At 37.4% G+C, this 25,600-nt stretch overlaps 1 protein-coding gene and 1 long non-coding RNA gene across 2 annotated transcripts in view; both read right to left on the reverse strand.

Moving 5' to 3' along the window:
* Positions 1-4,940: 4,940 nt before the first annotated feature.
* Positions 4,941-7,707, reverse strand: LOC134678351 (uncharacterized). The gene is made up of 2 exons (XR_010100179.1): positions 6,756-7,707; positions 4,941-5,348 (listed from the first exon to the last, which is right to left on the reverse strand). It is a non-coding gene; the product is annotated as an uncharacterized LOC134678351 (long non-coding RNA).
* Positions 7,708-10,998: 3,291 nt separating this feature from the next.
* The window catches only part of LOC134679226 (rab GTPase-activating protein 1-like), a 66,011-nt gene continuing 51,409 nt past the window's right edge, over positions 10,999-25,600 (reverse strand). Inside the window, exons 20-26 of the mRNA XM_063538112.1 lie at positions 25,059-25,162; positions 24,088-24,198; positions 23,120-23,180; positions 22,720-22,850; positions 21,908-22,001; positions 17,201-17,314; positions 10,999-16,484 (exon numbers count right to left, since the gene is read on the reverse strand). Coding sequence (XP_063394182.1) covers positions 16,321-16,484; positions 17,201-17,314; positions 21,908-22,001; positions 22,720-22,850; positions 23,120-23,180; positions 24,088-24,198; positions 25,059-25,162 — 779 coding nt within the window. The 3' untranslated portion in view covers positions 10,999-16,320. The remainder of the gene's footprint in view (positions 16,485-17,200; positions 17,315-21,907; positions 22,002-22,719; positions 22,851-23,119; positions 23,181-24,087; positions 24,199-25,058; positions 25,163-25,600) is intronic.

Here is a 25,600-nt window from a genome sequence, read left to right on the forward strand (position 1 = left end):
TTCAATTATATTAGCTGCACAAACTTCGAAATGATAACTGTGTAGTTACGCGCTTATCATTCAACCTATTGCACATGAAAGTTACAGAGAGGTAAAACCAAAATTAAAAATTGTCGCAATATACTGCTGCATGCTACAAAACGCTAGTGAACTATTCAAATTCCATGATCATGCTTTCCAACGTCCAACGTTCAGTAATCGAGTGACCGCTCGCAACATGCGCTGTGTTGTGTGTGACTGCGCGGGCGTGATCAAAGCGGCTCGCGCGCGCGGCGCGCCGGCGGGCAGCTGCGTCCAAGCGCAAATCGCGCGCGCGACGCGCTCGCGTCACGCTCGCATCGCGCCCCGCTCACGCCGCGCTTTGAAAACGCTCATGTGTGACGGAGCCTTAAGTAAGCTGCGCACGGGCATGTGTCGTGGGCCCTGGCAGGTGCGCGCGCAGATGTGCGCCGTGTGAACGGAAGTGACGCAAAAACGGGGACTTCGGAGCGCGAACTTTTGCGCCCTCTATACCACAACTGTTGTTGGGCTCCATCAGAGATATAGGAGCGGCCGAGGTGCTTACAAATATCTGAACACGCCTCTATTGCCAAGGCGTTAGAGTGCGTGTTCAGATATTTTTGAGAACATCGGCCGCTCCGATATGATGGTGACTGTACCTAAGTAGTCCATAATGGTAACCCAACAATAACGTTACTTAATAAGAGAACGGAGCTAAGCTCTTTTATTTAGACGATAATATTATTATTAAGTACTTAAATTATATAAGGTAATAAATTGCTCGGTGTTATCGAGAAAGTGATTGCGTGTAAGCATTATGGCTACTACAGTATTTATAATATTTATATTTATTATAATACTTATATTTCCCGGAGGGGTAGGCAGAGACCACGGATTTCCACTTGCTACGATCCTGACATACCTCTTTCGCTTCCTTCACTTTCATAACATTACTTACACGCTCGCCGGTTTAGGGTGCTCTTGACCTGGCCTTTCTTCAGGATTTCCCCTATTTAGTACCTACTTATATTGGATATATAATAAAATTAGGCAAAGGCAGACCGGAAACAATAGAGACTGATCTTTTCTTTTTCATAACGCGACCCGTGTTATTAATGTAAAGCTTTGTAGGGTCACAAGTCACGATCCACACATTGAAAAAAAGCTTTAGGATTAAAAAATAAAAAGTAGTTAATTTCTGCTATTATGGAGTGAGTTGGTATTCTTGTTTGTAAAAGAAGTTATTTGAAGTTAACCGCTTCAAATAACGCTAAAAACGGCCTAATAAATCGGCCGTAAATAGACGCCGGCATACAAAATCGGCAACAACAAACGCAAAAATCAAAGCGATCGGGCAAAGATAATTTATTTCTCATTCCGTTCCAAAAATTTCGTCACGATTGGTTTAGTTTTGGAGGAGGTAAATGTCGAGAACGAAATCTCGGTTTCTGAGATTTTTACACAGGATTTTTCGCCTCAGTTGCAGTTGTCCTTATCGCATTAATTTTAGAAGATTTTTGAAGATGCAGCTGTCGTTGGAAATGGACTGTCACCTTAATATCGATCGAGAAATGGGCCCCAGTCAGTGGTGTAGCTAGGGGGGGGGGGGGGGGGGCGGCGGGGGCGGTCCGCCCCGGGTGTCACCCATTTAGGGGTGACACTCGACCGTGAACATCAGTAGTAACTAGGGAATGCAATACCGGGATACCAGGATCCCGAAATACCGGGATCCCGCATGCAATTTGCGGGATTAATCCCGCTCTAAAATTAAGCGGGATCCCGCGGGATTTGCGGGATCGAAGAGCGACGTGGTTCTTACGTGTTTACTACAAGGAACACAGGCTCTGGCACGTGCCTACTGGCGAAAATTCTTCACGGAGCCTAAATGCATCTATGGAGGAAAGGGGTAATGACACGGAAGAGCATTTTGCCCGAATTTGTCTATTTATTTCATCACACTTTCTCGTAAAAGGTGTTATTTTACGTAGGCGACGCGGTCCGTAAATCTTAAATTTGTACCCAGGGAATTTTGTTATGTAGGTAGGTAGGTACGTCCGAAATTAGGCAGATTTTTTATTGTTTTCCCTCTTTTTTCCTCAGAGGTGTGATGAAAAACATTGTGTGTGCCACGAGTGGTACAGGACTTACGAAATTGCGTTAATTAAGCCTTTACACACGTTCTTAAATTCTTGATTACTGTCATTATACCGTATTCTTTTAATACAAAATGTACTATTTCTAATTTTAGTTTACTTTTTGTTTTCAACCTCAAATTTAGTACTAATTCGTAAAATTGTATACTAACTTGCGGGATCCCGCAAATACCGGGATCCCGCGGGACTTAAAATGGCAATCCCGCGGAATACCGGGATTGAGTTCCTCATGCGGGATTGCATTCCCTAGTAGTAACACTTATAAAAATTTTCGTAAAATGAAAGCGATGGAGTACTTAAATCCTGGGCTATATAACATAAATTACAATTACTCTTTTTAAATATATTTTACAATTTTGATTGACTTTTGGGGTGACACCCACAATTTCCGCACGGTGCCACCCATGCTAGCTACGCCACTGGCCCCAGTTCAACATTTTTGAGCACGGACGTAGAATAAAATTTAGTCTTAAGATTGGCCGATAGATGGCTCTGCATGTAATTTAAATCTCGCTATCAATGTGTTGACATAATTTGTACAATAGTTGATCATTTTAAACATATTTTCATAATATAATATATTGTGAAATTCACGTACGAGTTTTTGAATGGCTCTTATTAATTCCAGTAAGAGCTCATCTCTTTGAAGCGAGTTAAGGCGTGACATTCTTTTATTTAGTTTCATGACTATACATCATAATTTAATAGGAGTTTGACGTTTAAAATAACAAGTGCACTGCGTGGGCTATGAACCGCTGCAAACTTTTCATGGACTGACTCTATATCTAAAGTTGGTCAAGCAGATTTTGTCAGTAGAAAAAGGCGGCAAATTTGGAAAATGTAGGCGCGAAGTATATTTTCGTTTGGGGTTTTAAACAGCGCGCCCCGTGGGACGTTTTGGAAGCTCAAAATCCCATACAAAATGACACTTAACGCAAACACGTACGTCTCGACAGTCGACTTTGAATTAAGTAAACTCGTAAAAAATGCACATAAATCCTCCATTTTAGGAATTTGGTAAGAATGTCCGTGTACGGCAAAAGTGTACGGTAACGCAGTACAATTATATTATAAAACACGTCGAATAAACACATAAGTACTTACTACCGTTTTCACTTCACACGGCAAGTGAAACCGATTGTCACTTGTACGGTCGGCGACAAAGATAACACAAATTATGCACCTTAATTCCTTTGCTATAAGACATGTGTGTGTTTTGATACAAGACCTAAAACGTGCATGAGAGTTTGAATGACTTAAAAGATGATGACCTGAATGAGGCGTGAAGGGATAGCTTCTCATAGAAAATTTGAATTTCGTGCCTTTTTCTACTGACAAAGTTTGCTTGACCGATATGAGTCGATCAAAAATTGTATTTGTAGACTAAGGGCCCCCCCTCATCTGGCGTCTTTCGAGCGTCGGCGTCTACAATTCTATGGCCGACGTCGAAGCAACTGCGCAGGAACTGAACTGGCCCGACGCCGACAGACGCCAGATGTGGGGGGGCCCTTAGAGTAACTTTCATATTTTAGCTTTTGTGCAAAATTTTAAAAAATATAATGGTGCGTTTTAGAGCTTTTATGTTCGTGATTTTTTATTACCGAGCGAAAGCTTTTTTTTAAATCAGATTTACTTAGATTTTTTTAACTGCTGACTGAACCCTAAACCGTTAATTGTTTTGCTTATTGCAAGCTACTACTAGCGTCATCTAATTCTGTAGTGTAACTTTAAGTTCAACTACTCCACGTTAGATGTCGCCACACAATAGCCCCATGTTTTACTACTTGCCGCTAGATGTCGAGCGCTGTCGTTATATTTACGATTATTACATACAAAACTTAAACTCGCTCCATTTTCTTTGTGTCAACTTTTAACAACCAAAACTTACTACAATAGAGAGATATGTGTGATACTTAAATGTTCATGTAATTTAAGCATGTCATGTCATTATTATTATGAGACTATAATTGTATGGGAGCAGCAATTTGGTGGCTGGTTCGTGTGACCAAAAAGAATAGATAGTATAGAGGGGTCCTGTCATTGTCAACTTTGTAGTCACGGTACATTTACTGCCATCTATCGACACACGATTAAAACTTAAAATAAAATTGAAAATGTAGAAAATAATCAAAATATGTTTACGGATAAATGATTCTTAATTTTTATTGTTCCCTACTGACCCATGTTCTTTCACTGATATGTGTTAAAATTGTTAAATACCAAACGGTGTCGTTAACGCCATCTAGCCGAGAATAGTAAAAAGGTAATGGCGCCATCTATTCGAGAACGACTTTTCCTTGGCCGTCCGAGGCACGTTTTTTTCTTAGACTTTATTTATCTTATACGGAGTTATATATATCTCTGGTGTGACTTACGGCACAGAATATATAAATAATAGTACTAAGTACAGAAGACCCACTCTCTAACAAAACGCGTCTGTTACGATCAGCACAGATATGGCCGCTAGGTGGCGACAGCGCCACACGCGGCTTATGGCTTTCTTCAAAATTGGGGTGGACCGGAGGTACTTTTAGCCACCTTCCGGCTCGACCACGACATCCAGCGACTTGCGGCGGCGGCAGCGATAAGATAACCATATGTTGGAGCGAAACACAGCGATCGGCCCTTTCGTTTCCAATTATGGTTGTAGCTGCCGCCGTCGCAAGTAGCTCAATGTCGTGGCCGAGCCGTTACAGGATTTTTTTTACTAGCTAGGACTGTAGTCATGTAGTATCATATCATTTAAGGGGTACCTACAAGATAAGACAAGATAAAGAAAAAAACGCATATTTGTAAAATGTTTATTTCCATAAAGACACTAAAACAACACTTGTCAGTGAATACAGCTCACTCTAACGTCATAGTCTAATGCTTTTGCATACTTATAAAGCTATACGTAGATTTATATAGCTTACTACTACAACGTATCAAGCGATCCCTAGATGCTAGGAGCTTTCTAACCCTAAAAATATTATCTTGGTTTGATAGTGAAATTCACTGTCAGTAATTTCGAATAATGATAATATTTTTAAAGGTCAAATACCGCTCAAGTTCACGGTTACATTTTGAAATGAATGTAATATTTTGACTTTGAGTATATTTTGATTTCAATGTTTGTTTGACATTTAATAACTTATTACTGGAATATTCAAAAATAACCGATTCACGTGACTTATTCTAGGGAACAGTTAGAGTCTGTGCGGAAAGAGAAGAGTCGTGGCAGAAACGGGAACTAACATTTTAAATTTTATATGGCAATCAAACCTTTGACACCTGTCTTGTAAAAAGTAAACAAACTTCTGTCAATGTATATTTTTATTAACAAAAACCGCAAGTTTTATGTATAAAATATTTTCAAAACACGATAAAACCGTACATAAAACCACAAGGAAAATTATATTTAACATTGTTCGGTTTTGTCAGCGGGAAGAAAACGGCTAAAAGCCGACTATCGACTTACAAAAAATCGCGGAACGTGTTTCCGCTATTCGCGGGTATTGATGTTGTATTTAATATTAAATAATTACCTATTTAATAAACCCCCTAAGTAACTTGTCTCCGGTACATAATCGGTAAGTATATTCATTCAAAATATATTAATTTTCATTAATATGCAGGTCATTCATGATCTTTAAAATAACCGACAAATAGTCTTGATACTTGCCATTTTATGCATATTTATATGTAATTTCTTTTTCAGGATTGTGTAAAAGTACCTACGGTATCTCGAATAAAAGACCGCTAAGTAGGTGATATGCAAGAATTCGTAATCTACGTGCCGGATTCAAGCACATCCAGTTCAGATGAAGATAGTTCTATGAGTGTCCCTGGTTGTTCTGAAGCTAGCTCAAACATAAGTGACATTGAATATTTTAATTCAGACTTCGATTACAAAGAATGAAACTTTTTCTAATAAAATATTTCTTTATTTGTAGGTTATGTTAGTTACGAAATTTTATTTCATATTTAGCAGTGACTTTTCGTATCGTGATTGACGGCGTAATATCGTGAGATGAGAGAACCGGACATATCCCAATAAGGCCTACCTACTTATGCACTATTTTTATTCATATTCATATTTATTATTAATAATGTACACATATACATACACATACATTACAAGTCAAGTTTACAATGGGTGAAATATATCCCAGATAAAATTACAGTTCTATTGCCCAATTTCTACCCGATCTACCCGGTTTAAATAACTGTTAGAATGCACAGATTAGGCAGTACATAAATGAGACTCTATCTTGTTTGGTAAAAAATTACAGTTGTATTGGGCAGATTCTTAACTAGTTTTAGCAGTTTTGTCAATCGCAGTCACTTTTTAGTATCTGAGACATAAAAACAAGTGTGTTTTAAAAAGAAAACTAGTGCCTGCGCTAAATCAGAGGATTGAGTTGACGAGCCGACACCACCACCAGGCTCCGTTTAGTAAGCCGTGGTAAAAAACCGAAAGAAAAGGGATTCAAGTATCATGACCTTTAGTGTCGTACTATAATCACGTGACCAGTGTTGTCAGCATAGCAAAAACCATAAAATAGCACTGGCGCGCCCTCAAATCCCACGACTCTTCTCTTTCCGCACAGACTCTATTACTTATTAAAGTAAAACACAAATCATAAATAGGGTAGGTATTAAACTTAGCCGAAATTTTGGACACAGTTAGATTTTGTGTAGAGGGTTACAAAATGAATTATCAGAGTATATCAAAAAGGTCGTATGCGAATTATAAAAAGGGACTTTAAGTGGAGCACATTCGCCTTTTTAAATATACATACTCTATTACAGATGTAGTGCATAATTGTTTTCCATCGTATTTTCTCGAATACGTTCGTATTTGTCATGCTACATCAACCTCAGTATTTTTTGTACCGAGACTAACTGAAATAACAAGACGCGTTCGTACGTTACCGTGAAAAAACGATGGAAAATAATTATGCACTACATTTTTTGTCCAATGTGTATTGCATCTCACAATTTGCTTTAATGGGAGAGTGAGACGGACTGACATTAGACAAAGAAATTGGACAGGTGGAATATCACCCTTACAGACGCGCTCAATAAGTTCTTGTCACAGATTCGATTTTAATCAGAATATGATCAAATTTAAGTTATTTTTAAACGCTTTCGTAATGTAATTCTTTGTAAAGTTGTTACCAGTTCCGGCCAGTTTCTACCACGTAAATAAATACAACACAAAAAGCAAAAGAATATGATTCATTAATCAATACCATTTATTCAGTGCAACAAACATTAGCTCTAAATATCATATAGAGATCATTTAGTCTCCGAGAGTATAGGCAATTTAGTAAAAGCTAAATCTCAAAATAATACAATTTTCATAAGACACAATTTACATAATCATAAGTACGCTACGCAAAAAAATGTTCTACTAGTGAGTGTTAGTAAATAAAGATGTGCTAGTTCCGGAAAGTTACAAACATTTCGGAAAAGTTACATAGGAAATTAAGGAAACTTTCATTATGATAACGAAATTTCGATCCCTATAGAATAATAATGAGTTTCCAAAATATAACAATGTGTAAATTTTGCAGCAAAATATTATTCGTAAATAATTTTATATACTTAGATAGTATATGTTACATTACACGCCTTTTACTGGAATGTGTGAAAATGGCTTTTGAATGTTTAGGATATTTGACGCTTAGTGTTATAATAATATATCACGTCATTTTCTTCAATTATATCCTTATATACTAGTGCCATGCCTTATGGGAAACGGTCGCAGAGATAGTTCAGAGCCGGAAACCGCTACCAACTTTTAGTATGTTGTTAGGCATGGCATTGGGTCTCCAAAACTGCCGGGAGACGGCGGCGCCGGCCATCTACTTCAGCGGAATGACGTCATCAAAATGACTCCCGCTTCGTTGCGAATATTGCATACTGCACCCAAATTATGCATAGCACATACACGTGTGGGGTACTAAATGAAAGCCAATTAAATAAACTATATTTTATTTATACAAAGTGTATCAAAATATGCAACAGTTTAAGAGAAATTGACAAAATAATAAAAATCAAGTAAAAAAATATTCGATTATTTGGGTTTTACAACCAAACCAAAAATCGGACGATAAAGCAATGTACTACAACATTAAAGATGACTTCTCAAGCCATACACTGATATCAATAAAATCAAAATTGGACCAAATATGTGGAAATTATGCATCAAAATGTAGATATTCGCCCATACAAAGGCATAAAAGTTAAAAAAATCAAAATTGGTAATTTTCAGGATAATCCGCATAAGCTTCTAGTATGTTATTAGCAATATGACCTGGAGTCTAAAACTGCCGGGAGACCATCTCTGTTGTTCCTCAATTACAAATAATGACGTCATATAAATAATCACTGCCGAATTTCGTAAAATGTAAATTATAGCTATACCACGAGTCTCACATACACGTGAGTTACATGTAACGAAAGGTTATTAAATGTATTATGATTCACGTAAACATTGTTTGTAAAAAAATGTACGGTTTCAGAGCTAGAAACAACGAAATACCACTTTTTATGGAAAAAGTAGATATGTATCAATTTTATAGCTAAACTAAAACCGTCAAATAAATTTTGCGTATAACATTTGAAAAACTTGTTATTCAACTATATATCACAATTTAAATTTTACATTTCCGACAAAAACTGTGGAAGTTGTGGAAAAAAAACTAAAGCGCCCCAACAATTCTACCTTAATGCGCTCATATTATGCAAAGAATAGTTCTATTTATCGAGTATTAAATGAATGAACATTACTTAAAATACATGAAAACGACATTTTAGAATGGAACCATAATTAAAAAAATAATAATTTACTTGATAAGTAAGCAAAATACTGTTTCTTTAAGTACCTAATCTCCTCCTTTCGAAGTCGGTTAAAATGTGGCTTTTGTGACCTGGGCTACAAAGACAAATAAATTGACACCTCATTTATCAAAATCAGTTCAGTAGTTTCATGCAAACGGTACCTACACATGCACGCATAGATAGCAAATTCTGCCGTAGTCGGACAAAAGTGGCATGGCTTGGCATCTAACGTTGAAACTCTCAGGCCGTAGATGTTAGCAGGCCTAGCGGGCGTCGCCTCGATGAGTTAGCAAGATGCCTTATGGAGGCTTCGAATGGAGGGGTGACCTGTATTTCGGAGGATCAGAGGGAAAATTCTGCCAGCCTTCTCAGCTCAGCCTTGAAACCCTTGCACCACTCAAGATTCCACTTTTATACGAATACCCAAGTGGCACAGAATAGGGCAGAGTGACGCTCTTTTGTGCCAGAGGCCAAGATCCTCTTTGCTTTGGGTCACTGAGCCAGTGATGTATGTATGTACAAGGCTAATCGAGGCTTAAATATATAATTATGTATCGCATTAAGTGAACTGATAGGGCATTTATCTCGATAAGGCATTTTGTATTAGGCATGTACCTACTTACTGGCATGTAACTTTACATTTCTCTAATAATGTAGCGTTAGGCCATGACAATAAGAGTCTATTTCATATTAATATTTACGGCAACTACAGCAGGAACTGCTATCTACGTATGTAATTATGTATTTTTTGCAAGGCCAAGCCATGCCACTTTTGTCCGACTACGGCAGAATTTGCTATCTATGCGTGCATGTGTAGGTACCGTTTGCATGAAACAACTGAACTGATTTTGATAAATGAGGTGTCAATTTATTTGTCTTTGTAGCCCAGGTCACAAAAGCCACATTTTAACCGACTTTGAAAGGAGGAGATTAGGTACTTAAAGAAACAGTATTTTGCTTACTTATCAACTAAATTATTATTTTTTTAATTAAGGTTCCATTTGAAAATGTCGTTTTCATGTATTTTATGTAATGTTCATTCATTTAATACTCGATAAATAGAACTATTCTTTGCATAATATGAGCGCATTAAGGTAGAATTGTTGGGGCGCTTTAGTTTTTTTTTCCACAACTTCCACAGTTTTTGTCGGAAATGTAAAATTTAAATTGTGATATATAGTTGAATAACAAGTTTTTCAAATGTTATACGCAAAATTTATTTGACGGTTTTAGTTTAGCTATAAAATTGATACATATCTACTTTTTCCATAAAAAGTGGTATTTCGTTGTTTCTAGCTCTGAAACCGTACATTTTTTTACAAACAATGTTTACGTGAATCATAATACATTTAATAACCTTTCGTTACATGTAACTCACGTGTATGTGAGACTCGTGGTATAGCTATAATTTACATTTTACGAAATTCGGCAGTGATTATTTATATGACGTCATTATTTGTAATTGAGGAACAACAGAGATGGTCTCCCGGCAGTTTTAGACTCCAGGTCATATTGCTAATAACATACTAGAAGCTTATGCGGATTATCCTGAAAATTACCAATTTTGATTTTTTTAACTTTTATGCCTTTGTATGGGCGAATATCTACATTTTGATGCATAATTTCCACATATTTGGTCCAATTTTGATTTTATTGATATCAGTGTATGGCTTGAGAAGTCATCTTTAATGTTGTAGTACATTGCTTTATCGTCCGACTTTTGGTTTGGTTGTAAAACCCAAATAATCGAATATTTTTTTACTTGATTTTTATTATTTTGTAAATTTCTCTTAAACTGTTGCATATTTTGATACACTTTGTATAAATAAAATATAGTATATTTAATTGGCTTTCATTTAATACCCCACACGTGTATGTGCTATGCATAATTTGGGTGCAGTATGCAATATTCGCAACGAAGCGGGAGTCATTTTGATGACGTCATTCCGCTGAAGTAGATGGCCGGAGCCGCCGTCTCCCGGCAGTTTTGGAGACCCGATGCCATGCCCAACAACATACTAAAAGTTGGTAGCGGTTTCCGGCTCTGAACTATATTCCCATAAGGCTTATGACTATACACCCTTTGAACGCCATCGTTCATAAATTACACATGACAACTCTAGGCGTTATTGGCGTCCAAAAGGCAACCTCACAATTCTGTCAAAACCAGTGTTATAAAGGTAGACGTCCACATGGCCGGATCGCACGGAACAGATTTTAGTATTCTTTGTATAGGTCACACAAGTGGGCTGACGTGCGATGCGTCCGAAGCAACCCTGTGGGTGGACCTCTACCTTTAGGCAAATAATAAGCGCTATGCATTCTACCATATGGCTAATCGGCTAGCTTACAAATGTTTATTAAGCTCATGTAATTTGTATACTGTTTGTACTGTTCCACAATATCAAATGTAACAAAACTACACTGCGGCTAGTTCAATTTAAATACGCTAACACTATTCTACAGTTTAACTCACGAATTTATGTCAGTGATGGCAAAAAAGTCATACTCTTTGCCCGCCGAAGGAGTCAACTGGCGCGCGCGGCTACAACCCAATACATATGTAGAGCATAATAGTTTTCCATCGTATTTTCTCGCAAGCGTTCGTATTTGTCATGCTAATTCAGTCAACGTCAGTACTTTTTGTACCGAGACTGACTAAATAGCAAGACACACTCGTACGTTACCGTGAAAAAACGATGGAAAATAATTATGCACTACATCATCATCATCAACCTTCGTGCATTCCGGTAAAGTTCACGATGACGCGGCTCGCATTAAAGGAGTGGAGTTCACAGGGTTAATAAGGATAAGATTAGATAGAGTCCGTCCAAGGTACCTTTGCACGGACTTTAATAGGACAAAGTCATATAAACGTCATATTGTCATAGAAGTTTGACATTAATGATGACAATTCCATACTTTGCCATTACAAATGCCATGCCGAGTTAGCTTAGTCCGACTTTAGTAAGATTAAAGTTAAAAGTGTTAAAACACGAGGCCAGAGAAAGTGAAGCAGGATAGCTATAGGAGGTTAAAACAGTCCTTAATATTTTTAATAAATATTTTTTTGAAGACATACTTCGAAAGTTTCTGGTGTGAATAAGTCAGTCAAGTGTAAAAATACGGATGCATACAGCTTACTCCAAAAATATGTTCCATAGTTCTTAATTCGCTGCCATAAGAGCTATGGGATGGGACATATTTTTGAGTATAATGAGTGCACCCATAATTTTTACACTTGACTATATCAGAAAAAAGAGTAAAAACTACATGCCACGAAGACCGATAGCCGCGAGTTAAACTATAGAATTATAACATTATCTTGCAGCTATTTCGAACATGCTTTAACACTAAAAAAAAATTGGATGGAATTTGTATACTAATCGATAGCTACATTTTTCCAATAAATCATTTTGGTGAAACTAAAAACTAAGGCGATGTGATGAGGTGAGACACGTTATATGGCAGCGGTTTATTAATAAGAATAAGCCTTGTACAGTCAGCGGCAGAAGCTGTTCAAACGATCGTGCTACTTTAGAGTTCAGATCATTTTGGACATTTCCTCCGTGACTATATCATATTCTTGATTGTACAGTCGGCCCCTGAAAATATTTACAACCTTGTCGCATAGGTACATTCACCATACGCGATCATATTTGCGTCTGCGCAAGATATTTATACAGATGCAGTTGACTGTATCATTTAAATAATACGATATATAACATCCTTTTTTTCAAGTCGGTTAAAAAAGGCTGAAATACTCAACATAATCTCCGACCGACTGTACTTACACAGTTAAGAATAAAAATTACACAGCTTGCTTTAAATCCTAGTATTAAACCTACTACTACTCGTAAAACGATTTTTATATTGTTATGGTGTTAGGTGTCTGCATAAAGTGTCCGTCCGTACCTGAAATATACTTATAAACAGATTATTTATAACATAAACACCCTGGTATACTACAGGAGGGGGTTACAGACACTTCTCTGTCTTTCTCTCTAAAATCATAGGCAGGTATATGACATATCATGATATCACACTAAATCGAAGAAAATAACATATATTTTCACTTCGAAATGTGGTTTTCAGTTTTTCATAATACCATCAGCAAATAATCAATTGACATTATTAAAAATTTAAATTTAATAGCGAATATAATTATTAAATATAAGTATTATCATGTCAATATCGTTAAATAAAAATTACATTAGGTCCCTATTTTTTTTAATTTCGATTTTTTTCTAGAAGATCATTTGGACACCAATTCTAATCTTAACCATTAGAACAAACGATACATTTTACATATACAGACGTGAGGGATATAATAGAACTGCAAAGGGGGTAACTTGAATGCTAAAGTGATATCATGTACATATAATAAATATAGAACAGTTACTTATTAATAAAAACATAGTATGATATTTTAGTTATAAGAGTTTTAAAGGTTGCAACGTTATTTTTGTATAGCGACTGTTGTTAAAATGTCACATTTTTCCCTCTAGCATTCAAGCAGTGATATAAGCAATGAGACAAAGGAATGCAGACCATGCCCTGCTTCGATAGTATACCTTAACTCTAAGGTATTACGTACTAATATGCAATAAACGTTGACGTGTTTATTCTACTTTTGGTACCTCTCTAAATAAGCCGATATAAATGTCTCGAGATATGAGATAATAAATTAATTATAATCAGTAAAAAAAAGACCGACAAGAAATTGTTGAAATTATAAAGTGGCAACATCGTAGCGTCGTCCTTTTTTCTTAGATTGATTTGACACTACGATGTTGCCACTTTTTAATTTCTACAATTTCTTGTCGGTCTTTAACTGTACAACTACCCAAAGGAAAACAAACTCAATTTAGGATAAGAGTATGGCATAGTTGTGGATCAATTCTCGTACCATGAGTTTTACGCGGTAAAAGATAGCGACTGCTCTGCGTCTCATCTCAAATGCAGTGCATTTCGCTTGCACCACTATCAGTACGAGGGTGATGCATTGTGAGTTAGTTAACGCAGTCGCTATCGAATGTATTGTTCTAATTCAGTCTGTGGTAAGGATACTTGTATGTGCAGATTTTAGAAATTAACTACGATGTATACGTTCAGTACATAATTATCTTGAATTAGAACAATACGATCTATTAAACAGATCCTGTGTCCATCATATTTTTTCCGGGTTAATCCACTTTGTAATAAAATTAGGATCTGATAAAAAAAAACCTTTCATATCCCAACGGGTAATACTCGAATGACATAAAACCAATCCTATGAAACACAGGGGCCGTACAAAAGTACCTAACCGTTCTATTTTTGACCTACTCCAATTTTTCAATTCGTTTTTATACTTATTATACACTACCACGATCCGACACACCACTTAATCCAAATATAAATAAATATGAGGAACACGTCACAACATACGTAAGTACCTTCGCACGAAAGTAATGTCATTAAGGCGAGGTATCTAGTCTCCGTATGTTTTTATTTTGACATTTTCCCTTGATTTAAACGTGTCAAAGTTTAAAATGAAACTACAATTATGCGTTAGCTCTCTCTAAACTGACAACGGTAGCTTATCTCGTTGCAATATGATTTATCAATGGACATAGGCCCCCGGTGGTGGTCACTGGTCAACCCCTTTGACATTTGAAATGACATTAGTTTCCGTGCAAAGCACATTAATCTTACCATACCAAAGGCACTCGTGCTATGGCAATCTAAATAAATGGCCACACGTATCACACCTACAAGTGATGAAAGAGCCGGATTAGACTATCATTATTATTGATACTCGCATGACAATACTATTGTGCATTTAGAAAATCAGATTTTTATGGTTATTATCGAGGGTGCAGGAAGCAATGTTACATTCAGTTTCATTACAGACACTGTAGTTTTAGAGAATATTACATCTCATTCTAAATTATTTTGAATAAATAGTGTTGAAAAATGCGTACTGTCAGCAGTCACGTAATAAGATATTGAAATATTATTAACGCATTACTACTAAGTTTGGACAATTATAATCACACAAAAAAGAGAATACATAAAATGAATGAAAGTATAATATGATAATAAATTATTGCTAACGTAATAATATTGATGTGACGTAAACTTTCGCATACGTGAACCTTAACCTACAATACAATATAATAAGTGAATTATTAATTAATAATATCGATTAACATACATTAACAACGTATTATTGTAATACAAGGACTAGGGTTATGTGCACATTTATATATCCAATACATCTCCTACACACTTATAGCTACTTATAACATAAATGTGGAGTCGGCACCATCAGTATTAATGTCATCATTAATTACTGACGGTGTTTAACCCGCTAAAACCTATGTAGATTGTTAGTAAAATACATGACATTGAAAATAAGTACTAAGCCTCGATGTACCCACAACACACATGTACAAATTTCAATACAAAATGAATCTTATATCGAAGAGAATTAGTATCATATTTCAAGTGAATGTATTTTGAATGACAACCCGTTTTATCACTCCCGTGGTGAGATGTTCCGGTATCAGGATAGCGTAATCATGGACAACTCATTATCACAAAAAAACATGAAGACCACACCCCAGTATTTTGCTCGTAAGTTGATTTGCGTTAACGATATAAAGTTAACTAAAAGTGTTTTCGTTTTTTTTTAATCCAACGCGCTAGAAATTTCGGGTTACCAAAGACTAAACCACAGGCTTAAGACAACGTATTAAATAAATTACAAAAAGTAATGAGAGTCTTGGTCACATTCTGCCTTTTCTTCGTAGACCTCGACGTAAAAAGGGTTTATTTGCCCTGTTTCCCCTCAGAAGGATTGTTTGCAAGGGTCAACTCGCTTGTTACACCGCTGGAATTGCGCAAGTAACCGCTAACCTTAAGGTTCTACCACCGAAATTATATAAAAGTAACATCCGCTGGGCTGAAGATGCCAACGAAATGAAAAGAGTAAAATATCAGGGCGTATCACAAACTCCTTAACCCATGGACTATCCGTCATGGGTCACAGCCTATTCGCTTTAGGCTCGCGGGGTAACCACAGTCATGGATTGCCGATTGGGGTTTTCGGGCATCCTTCTGGTGACCATGGCAGCCGAATGCTTATGAGCGCGCGAGAGGTACCTAATAACGACATGGTTATAATGTATTAGTTTTCCAAAGAGTCGCCAACACAAGAAATCCTTTTACTTGAAAGTAACATACCATGGTTTTGCCACCGAAATGATATAAAAGTAATGTCGCCCTAATAAAGATACCACCGAAATTATAAAACTTAAGAGCAAAAATACCAGGGCGCGTCCCAAACTCCTCAACCCACGGAGTGTCCGTCGTGGCTCCGCCTGTTGTCTTTAGGCTCGCGCGGGGTGTCCACGACCATGGAGTGCCGTTTGGGGTCTTCGGGCCTCCTTCGGGTGACCACGGCGTCCGTCGGCTCTGACACGCGGCGGTCGAGGTTGGCGTGCCCGTGGCCTGCTGGGCAAAGTTACATTACCATTGCAATATCCTATCATAATAGTTATTTACAACGTTTCGTACAACGGTTTACAGTACATATGGCCCTTTAAACTTATGACATACGCACGAAAAGTGCTATTTCACGCACTAATGCGGGAAAATAGAACCATACATATGTACTGTAATAGTTATTTACGATACAAGTGCGGAAAAGAGGAAATTCGAAACGAGTGGCGATAAATTAAAACACGAACGAAGGGAGTGTTTTAAATAGTTGCGAAGTACCTATTTGCACGTGTATCGTACAACGGTTTACAGTACATATAGCCCTTTAAACTTTTGACATACGCACGAAAAGTGCTATTTCACGCACTAGTGCGGAAAAGTAGGGCCATATGTACTGTAATAGTTATTTACGATACAAGTGCGAAAAAGAGGAAATTCGAAACGAGTGGCGATAAATTAAAACACGACCGAAGGGAGTGTTTTAAATCGACACGAGTTGCGAATTACCTATTCGCACGTGTATCGTACAACGTTTTACAGTACATATGGCCCTTTAAACTTTTGACATCGCACGAAAAGTGTTATTTTACGCACTAGTGCGGGAAAATAGGACCATATGTACTGTAAAAACATTTTTAGTGCAATCCTTCAGAAATTATTACATTGGGTTACGCGTCTTTTCTTTAAAGCTTATGGCGTTAGTCCAGCCTCGGTTTGGCGGTACTGACCTTGACCCTGGGAGCCAGTGAAGGAGCCCTGGCGCCGCAGGGGCTGCGCTGGCGCGTCAGTGGGCAGGTAAGTCTGGAAAGACGGCCGGTTCTGTGCCGCCTCCATAATGGATCCTGTGGAAGATACAATATTAAATTAATAAATATTCGTCACCATGTTGAATGACTACGTAGGAAACATATGCCTTAACCTAGCCCTTGACGGCCCCCGAGACCAAGGCAGACCAAATAAGCCATGGCTCGTGAAAGCAGATATGAGCGTGAACGGGCTCACACGAGACGAAGCCCAGTATCGCACAAAGTGGAGGAAAGCGGACCCTGGCAAAGGCCGGGATAACGCTAGGTAGAAGAAGAGATATTCGTCACAATATCAAAATTGGTGGTAGTAATTACCTTTTAACACACTGACTTTGATGTATGCGCATGCGTCTTATTATCTGATCGTGAGTGTAGGTTTCATTCATATCTATACATGATTCTAATAGCATTCAAACTACACTTCAATACGAATGTAACGAGATTCTTATAGGAATCCTAAAATAATACGTCATGGTTCTACTCGTAGATATGCTGTGTTCGTGTGCTCTTATTTCTAAACGTTTTTTTTAAATCTGTGCTTATAAGTATAAATACGTGTTTTTTCATTCGGTTCTTTAAAGCTACTTATACTCTGTGCACTTCACAAATCAAAGAGTTGGCTGTCTATGATAAAATCTTGCCCCGAGTTTGACAGGTAAACTATGATCAAAGAGAACAGTGTATAGAGGCGGATTGTCAAAGTAAATTATGTAACCACTGTAAATTTACTGCCATCTTTTGACAGAAGATTAAAACCGTTAGAACGCCATTTAACTTTGACCCTTTCACTGATATGTGTTAACTTGTTAAATATTAATGCCATCTTTTTCATAAAGTGCCGATTTGAAAACATAATTGTATGCTCCAGAAGACCATTTTCATCGTGGTTCTATAGTGTAGTCGTACGGTTTTAAAATGTCGGAATCCACTTAATTTTTAACTCCATCCTACAAGCGGTAAATATATTATGTGTTTAGAATCTTTTGTTGTTGTTGCATTTCATTTTGCACAGGTAATTGGCGGGTTGGTTTAAAAAAACATTACAAGGGCATTCATCTATATTTTAAAACCATCCGACTATATAAATCTTCTCAAATGATTTTTTCGAGTCCGGGTCCTAAATCTGTTAAACAAAAGTCTTTGTTTCTTTAAAGAGCGGTCTTCAGCACGTGCCAAAGCAACCATGTCGTTTAAAAAGCAACTATCGTGATAGTAATAAGGTCAAAATTACGTGACAGCTCATTCAGAGAACAATCAGGGTGGTATTTTCTTAGGAGTTAAAAAAAACATGTTATCTCCAAATGGGTTATTTCAGGAAATTGAACCATATAAATAGAATGGTAAGCTTGCTTTTCAAATGGGCTTGTTCCCGTGACTTGTCGGGGCTATAGCAGTACAGCAGTGTAACCACTGCATAAAAACAATACATTTTGTTTAAAAGATTAGGGCCCGGGGTATAACCGCGAAAATCGAAGTTCGCAAATTGCAGGCATTTCTCTGTCACACTTATTACGCCTTCATAGGAGTAAAAGAGAAAGATCCCCGCAATTTGCGAATTTCGGTTTTCGCGGTAGCCCCTCTGTGCCCGAACTAATCATCTGAGATAATGCACACTATACAATGCATGTATGTTTAGTGAATGTTATTTATCGCGTGATTCTAAATTGAAAGGATCTCTGACTAAACGCATTTAAATATAACTCTTTTAACCGATTCGTTGCGTGTTCCATTTTAGAAAACTTTTGGCTGTGGCGCGGAACAATCATTTCATGACACGGCAGGCGTGTCATCAGCCCCGAATCGGTTAACGAGACTACCATACGGTCACCCTAGTAGTAGGGCCTAGTTTACAATCGTACTAATTCGACGAACATTTTGTTAAAATTAGTACCATAGTGCGCAAAGACAAGGTACAGTCGACGTCAAAGGTCTTTACATTTTTAAACATATCTTTGATGTCGACTGTACCACATACGACCAAATTTTCCTCGTTATTAGTGCGATCGTGAACTAAGGTGATATCATATATTCGAGCTGTGTTGTGTAGTCGGAAAACAAAAAATATATAAACATTTTATTTTATTTAGGTGAAATAAAAATAAATAAAGACAACACGAAACGCTTTTATTTTACATTCGGAACTTAAAAAAAATCCTCTTATGGTTATGAGAATTGCATAATTATCGCAGATTTATATAACACAAACTAGTGTACAATATAATACAATACAATATGAACTAATTAGATACAACTTTACTCTATCATTTAATATAAACCAACCAACTTTCACTATCAAGGTCACCAATGTGTGTTAATTTTGTATTAGAAAGTGTTAATAAAAACTCTCAAAACGTCAGTGGAATAAATAAATAATTCAATTGATTTTCTTAGCTAGGCGCTGTTTGCTATGTTACGTACATTATGCAATGTCTAAATAAAATCTGGCATCCTACAAGATCCTATTTTTAAAACAGGTACATAAAAACCTGTCCTAACAGTATAAGGGCCACCTCACACAAATAGCGTTTCCCGAAAGTCGTCGTCTAGTCAACTCTATGGCTGCTGCTCGACGCAACGTTAGCGCAACTGCTCAGCGACGCCATTTTCCATAGCGCTGACTAGACGCCAAAAGACGCTCAAATAAACTATAAAAAAAAATTATAGGACATAGTACAAAAACACACACACATACATATACATACACACACACATAGACATAGACATAGTAGTAAGTAGTAGTAGTAGTAGTAGTGTAGTTAATTATAGTGTGGGGTGACCTTAAAGCCCTATTATACATTATTTTAATACTACGTCTTAATTTCCATTTAGAAACAATAGTACATTATTGCAGAGGCCGGGAAAGGGCAAAAACAATTTCCCTCTTTAATTAATTTTTAAAAGTTAAAGGCACAAACTTATTCTGCCATTCAGTACCATTCAATATTCGTTCATTCAATATAATTGCGCAATATAGTTTGTCAAACTAACTTTTCAGTCAGTAAGAACCAGGAAAACTACACCCATCCTTTTCTTTTGGGTGCTAGTACTAGTGTAAGACAAAGATAGTATGATTCTCTTTGTCTATGTTTGAAATGTGAAAGTCCTTTGACAAACTATGTAAGCTTTATGAACACGGATGAGATTTAAAAAAAATATAAAAATAATCTTTGATTTTATTAAGCAGTATTCGCACGATCATACACGTGAAATGATAGCTGATCGGGTCGTGTAGAAGCGGCTCGCGGCAATAATAATTGGCTGTTTGCGTTTTTTATTATTAAAAAGTAAAAAACACTACAGTAATAAGTTATTACTGTAGTGTTTTTTTACTTCCCGTCCGCTAGAACAGGACAGCGATAGTTTGATGTTTTTTAGTTAGAGTTTGACATTAACGAAGAACTTCCCGTACTATTTTTGCTACAGTAAGGTGAACATTTCCGAGCATATTGGAGAAAATAATATTTAATGGGTTTTTGGACATTTTAATATATTTACTGGTCAAATATTTAGGAACATGCATTTAGGAACTATTCAATCAGTCTTAATGAATGGATATTTTTTGGTAAAAATGAGATTTCTACTCTAATAAAAATGAAAATATTCAAAAATCACAGCCAAAAGTATACATTTCAATAAACAAAAGCCAATTCAGATTCAAGTATGGTCAATACCGGTAAGTCCGTCTGGCCTTCACGTTGTAGCCCATTTACACATTTGTTTAGTGTATAAACTCGCTATAAAGTATAAAATGTATAAACTATAAAGATAACCGGCATGTCCCAAAAGAACAGTGTGCACTCCAAATAATTATACTTTTTCTCAGTTTTGTTTCCTACGTATGGTTGTTCTTGCCGACCGTGCGTGCGAGGTATCTAACCTGTTTCTCGTGATTGTTCTAAAAACAAAGTGCATAAACAATAAACGTGACATAAGCGAAGAAAGCAGGCATGTCCCAACCGAACAGCGCCACGGCTATGAGTGCACACTCCAAATAATTTTACTTTTTCTCAGTTTTGTTTCATACTGCGGTACATATGGTTGTTCTTACCGACCGTGAGTACGAGCTATCTAACCTTTTTCTCGTAATTGTTCTAAAAACAAAGTGCATAAACATTAAACTAAACGTGACATAAGTGAAGATAGCCGACATGTCCCAACCGAACAGCGCTACAGCTATGAGCGCGCACTCCAAATAATTATACTTTTTCTCAGTTTTGTTTCATACTGCGGTACATATGGTTGTTCTTACCGACCGTGCGAGCTATCTAACCTTTTTCTCGAGATTGTTCTAAAAACAAAGTGCATAAACAATAAACGTGACATAAGCTATGATAGCCGACATGTCCCAACCGAACAGCGCTACAGCTATGAGCGCGCACTCCAAATAATTATACTTTTTCTCAGTTTTGTTTCATACTGCGGTACATATGGTTGTTCTTACCGACCGTGCAAGCTATCTAACCTTTTTCTCGTAATTGTTCTAAAAACAAAGTACATAAATAATAAAAGTGACATAAGCGACGACAGCAGGCATATCCCAACCGAAGAGCGCCACGGCTATGAGCGCGCACTCCAAATAATTATACTTTTTCTCTGGTTTTTTCTTACTGCGTGTATAAGTGTTCTTACCGAGCGTGCGCACCAGCCAGGGAGCGACGGTTTGCTTCTGGTTCATGGCGGATTGCACCTCGTTGAGGGCCGCGTTCAGCTGGTGGCTTAGCTCCTGGAATTGTTCAAGATATATGTTAAAGCAATACCCAAATGCATTGGTAGGTTTTTGTACAGAAATTACAAGTTGGTTTTGGATACATATGCATATAATAAAAGCCTGATATGTTACAGGTATCTTTTGGGAGTTCTTTACTCGCAGCTATGCACCAGAATAGATTTATGCAAGACTCGCTTCTGCCTGTGACTTCGCCGATGATGATCGGTAAAAACTATTCTATGTCCTTTCCCGGGCCTCATAATATCTCCATTCTAAATTTCGTGTCAAATGGTTCAGCGGTTGAAGTGTGAGAAGGACCGTCAGAAAGTCTCCTGTGGACAGGACAGGACCTCTGTCTTTTTGTGGCTTCGTGTCGGTGCTGATTTTCTTTCAGAATTTATGGTAAAGACGATTGAAGGCAATCTCCTGTCTCTAGGATGTGTCTCTGCAGAATCGACGCGGATTATATGTATTTTGGAATATGTAGGTACATTAAAGCTACTAACCTGGTTGCTACACTGCGCCTCGACTAAAGCCAGCTTGACTTGAGCCAGCTCTAGCTCTAAGTCTCGCACGCGCTGCCTTAGTTGCGCTTTTGTGTCACTGTTGCTTTCCCTTCGGAATTTCTGGTAAAGACGACTGAGGAGACTCTCCTGTCTTTAGAATGACTTTCTGAAGAATTGATGCGGCTTATATGTATTTTGGAATATGTAGGTAGATTAAAGCTACTAACCTGGTTGCTACACTGCGCCTCGACTAAAGCCAGCTTGACTTGAGCCAGCTCTAGCTCTAAGTCTCGCACGCGCTGCCTTAGTTGCGCTTCTGTGTCGCTACTGCTTTCCTTGTCGCTTTCTTGTTCGGATTCTGCTTAAAATAGAAACAAAGACGGTTAAGAATAGTATAGGGTAATTCGCTAGTAACTGGCCACCGGCCAATAACTGCACCTTATACTAAAATGAATTCTATTTATAGGTGAATAGAATTTATTTTTAATTAAGGGTGGCCAGTTACTGGCGAATTACCCTACTAAGTAAAATATGAAGTCCTCATTCATTATTAAAGCCACAGGCAAAGATTAAATAACTACTTATTAGTGTTTTGATAAAACGCGATGGAAATATGAGTGCACTTACCTTCCTTGTTGTCTTTCTGCGCTATTTTAACGCTGCACGTGGTGCAGGCCTTGGTGTAGTCCTAAAAGGTGAAAGACGATCGTTGTAATTACTTTGGAATATACAGTGTGGAAAGATAAGTCGGGCCCTGGAGGGAAAGACCTAATGTTTCTTGGAGAAATGTTATCATTACATTAACTGTATCGACTAGTAAAATAAAATTGCGAGTGTTTATTTTTTGGAATTTTTAGTCGGTTCGAGTCACGGGCGAGGCAAGAGAGTTTAAGAAAATCTTTGATTGCAGTTTTGTTTCTTTTTAAAAATAAAGGAATGTCTCCTTTAAGTAAAATGAGCAAACTTAGGATTTAAGGTAGTTTCCCTCCAGGGCCCGACTTATCTTTCCACACTGTATATTGATGTTATCAAATCATGTCAGTTACATGGCGCTCGGAAGAAACAAATATGTAATTTAACTCGCCTGGCTCTTTGGCCAATACTTTGATCATGCGCAACCACGTTAACCCTTTACCAGGTTAACATTTCAAAAACCGGCCAAGTGCGAGTCGGACTCGCGCACGAAGGGATCCGTACCGTTACGCAAAAACGGTAAAAAAATCACGTTTGATGTATGGGAGCCCCACTTAAATATTTATTTTATTTTGTTTTTAGTATTTGTTGTTATAGCGGCAACAGAAATACATCATCAGAAAATGTCATCTGTCTAGCTATCACGGTTCATGAGTTACAGCCTGGTGACAGACGGACGGACAGACGTACAGCGGTGTCTTAGTAATAGGGTCCCGTTTTTACCCTTTGGGTACGGAACCCTAAAATCTACGAGTACTTCATTCAGGGACTCATTCGTTATTAAAAGACTTGAAACATCTGAATTATTTATCATATTACCTACACAACAAAAGTTCAAGCGCGATGGCGCGATCAACGCGCGATTTTGGTTCCCTCTCACATAAACTGCGCGGTGTATATACCTGCATCTGGTGTAGCTGCTTGTCGAGTCGCGCGCAGATGTCGCGGTAGTCGCGCGCCACGGCCGCGTGGTGGGCCGTCTCTTTACGGACAGCCTCGAACGAGACGCGGCTCTGAAATAATACCACATTATCTTATCTTTTACGAGCCCCGATGCAAATTATTTCGTCTATAGTTCGTTTTTTTAGCATTAGAAACAAGGCAAACAATCTTGATGTATCTTTTAATTGAAAAACACATTTTAAAAATAAGTTACGGCAAATATGTAACAATCATGAATCTAATACGATCATTTATATTCTTCTGCTTTCATAAGTAATAGTTTTTGATTTTTTAAAAGCGTTTTTCAATTAAAAGACATGTCAAGATCGCTTACCTTCTTGCAAGTTCTTTCTAATACAAATAAAACCGAACTATAGTTCCACACAACAATTTTGTTTATTAAAAAAATTATTTATACATAAACATAAAATGACCCAGTAATGAGAACCATACTAGTAAGTAATGTTTAATCTAGTTTATTTTGATCGTATAATAAAATTGTACGAGTCTTTTATTGCTGAAAAAAAAACCGGGCAAGTGCGAGTCGGACTCGCGCACGAAGGGTTCCGTACCATAATGCAAAAAAAAAACGAAAAAAAAAGCAAAAAAAACGGTCACCCATCCAAGTACTGACCACTCCCGACGTTGCTTAACTTTGGTCAAAAATCACGTTTGTTGTTTGGGAGCCCCATTTAAATCTTTATTTTATTCTGTTTTTAGTATTTGTTGTTATAGCGGCAACAGAAATACATCATTTGTGAAAATTTCAACTGTCTAGCTATCACGGTTCGTGAGATACAGCCTGGTGACAGACGGACGGACGGACAGCGAAGTCTTAATAATAGGGTCCCGTTTTACCCTTTGGGTACGGAACCCTAAAAACGTACTTTTCAAAAACGTCGTCCAAATCATATTGTCCTCTCCTACATACCTCAGCCAACTGCGTTTCGAGCGTCTCTTTCTCCTTCTGCAGCTGGCTGTTGGTGGTCTTCAGTCGTTCCAGTTCGTCGTTGAACTTCTCCTTATCCGCCGCTTCTGAACAACGGAAAACGTACTTCAGCGAAGAGTTAAATAAATAAAAGATTCTTACTCTCCGTACTTGAATCAGCAAAACTTTGTTAGATTAGTGTTAGCCGTAAATTTTCACAAGATTAGACTATTTATTTATAATTTTAAACATTTATTTCCATCCCCATTCTCAAAAACACACACAACTACAGATGTAGTGCATAAGTATTTTCCATCCAAAGTGTCTTGCTATTTCAGCCAGTCTCGGTACAAAAATTACGGAGGTTGACTAAAGTAGCATGACAAATACAAACGTTTCCGTGAAAAGACTATGGAATACAATTAGATTAGATTTGATGGAATTTTATTAGGGTATAAAGTATGCAAGGTACGGTGGAACATAATAAAACACACCCACAATTACAGTCAAGTTGGCGTATATGGGTAAAACCATGGTATAATAAT

This window comes from Cydia fagiglandana, chromosome Z (genome assembly GCF_963556715.1).
Source record: "Cydia fagiglandana chromosome Z, ilCydFagi1.1, whole genome shotgun sequence".
Taxonomy (NCBI): domain Eukaryota; kingdom Metazoa; phylum Arthropoda; class Insecta; order Lepidoptera; family Tortricidae; genus Cydia; species Cydia fagiglandana.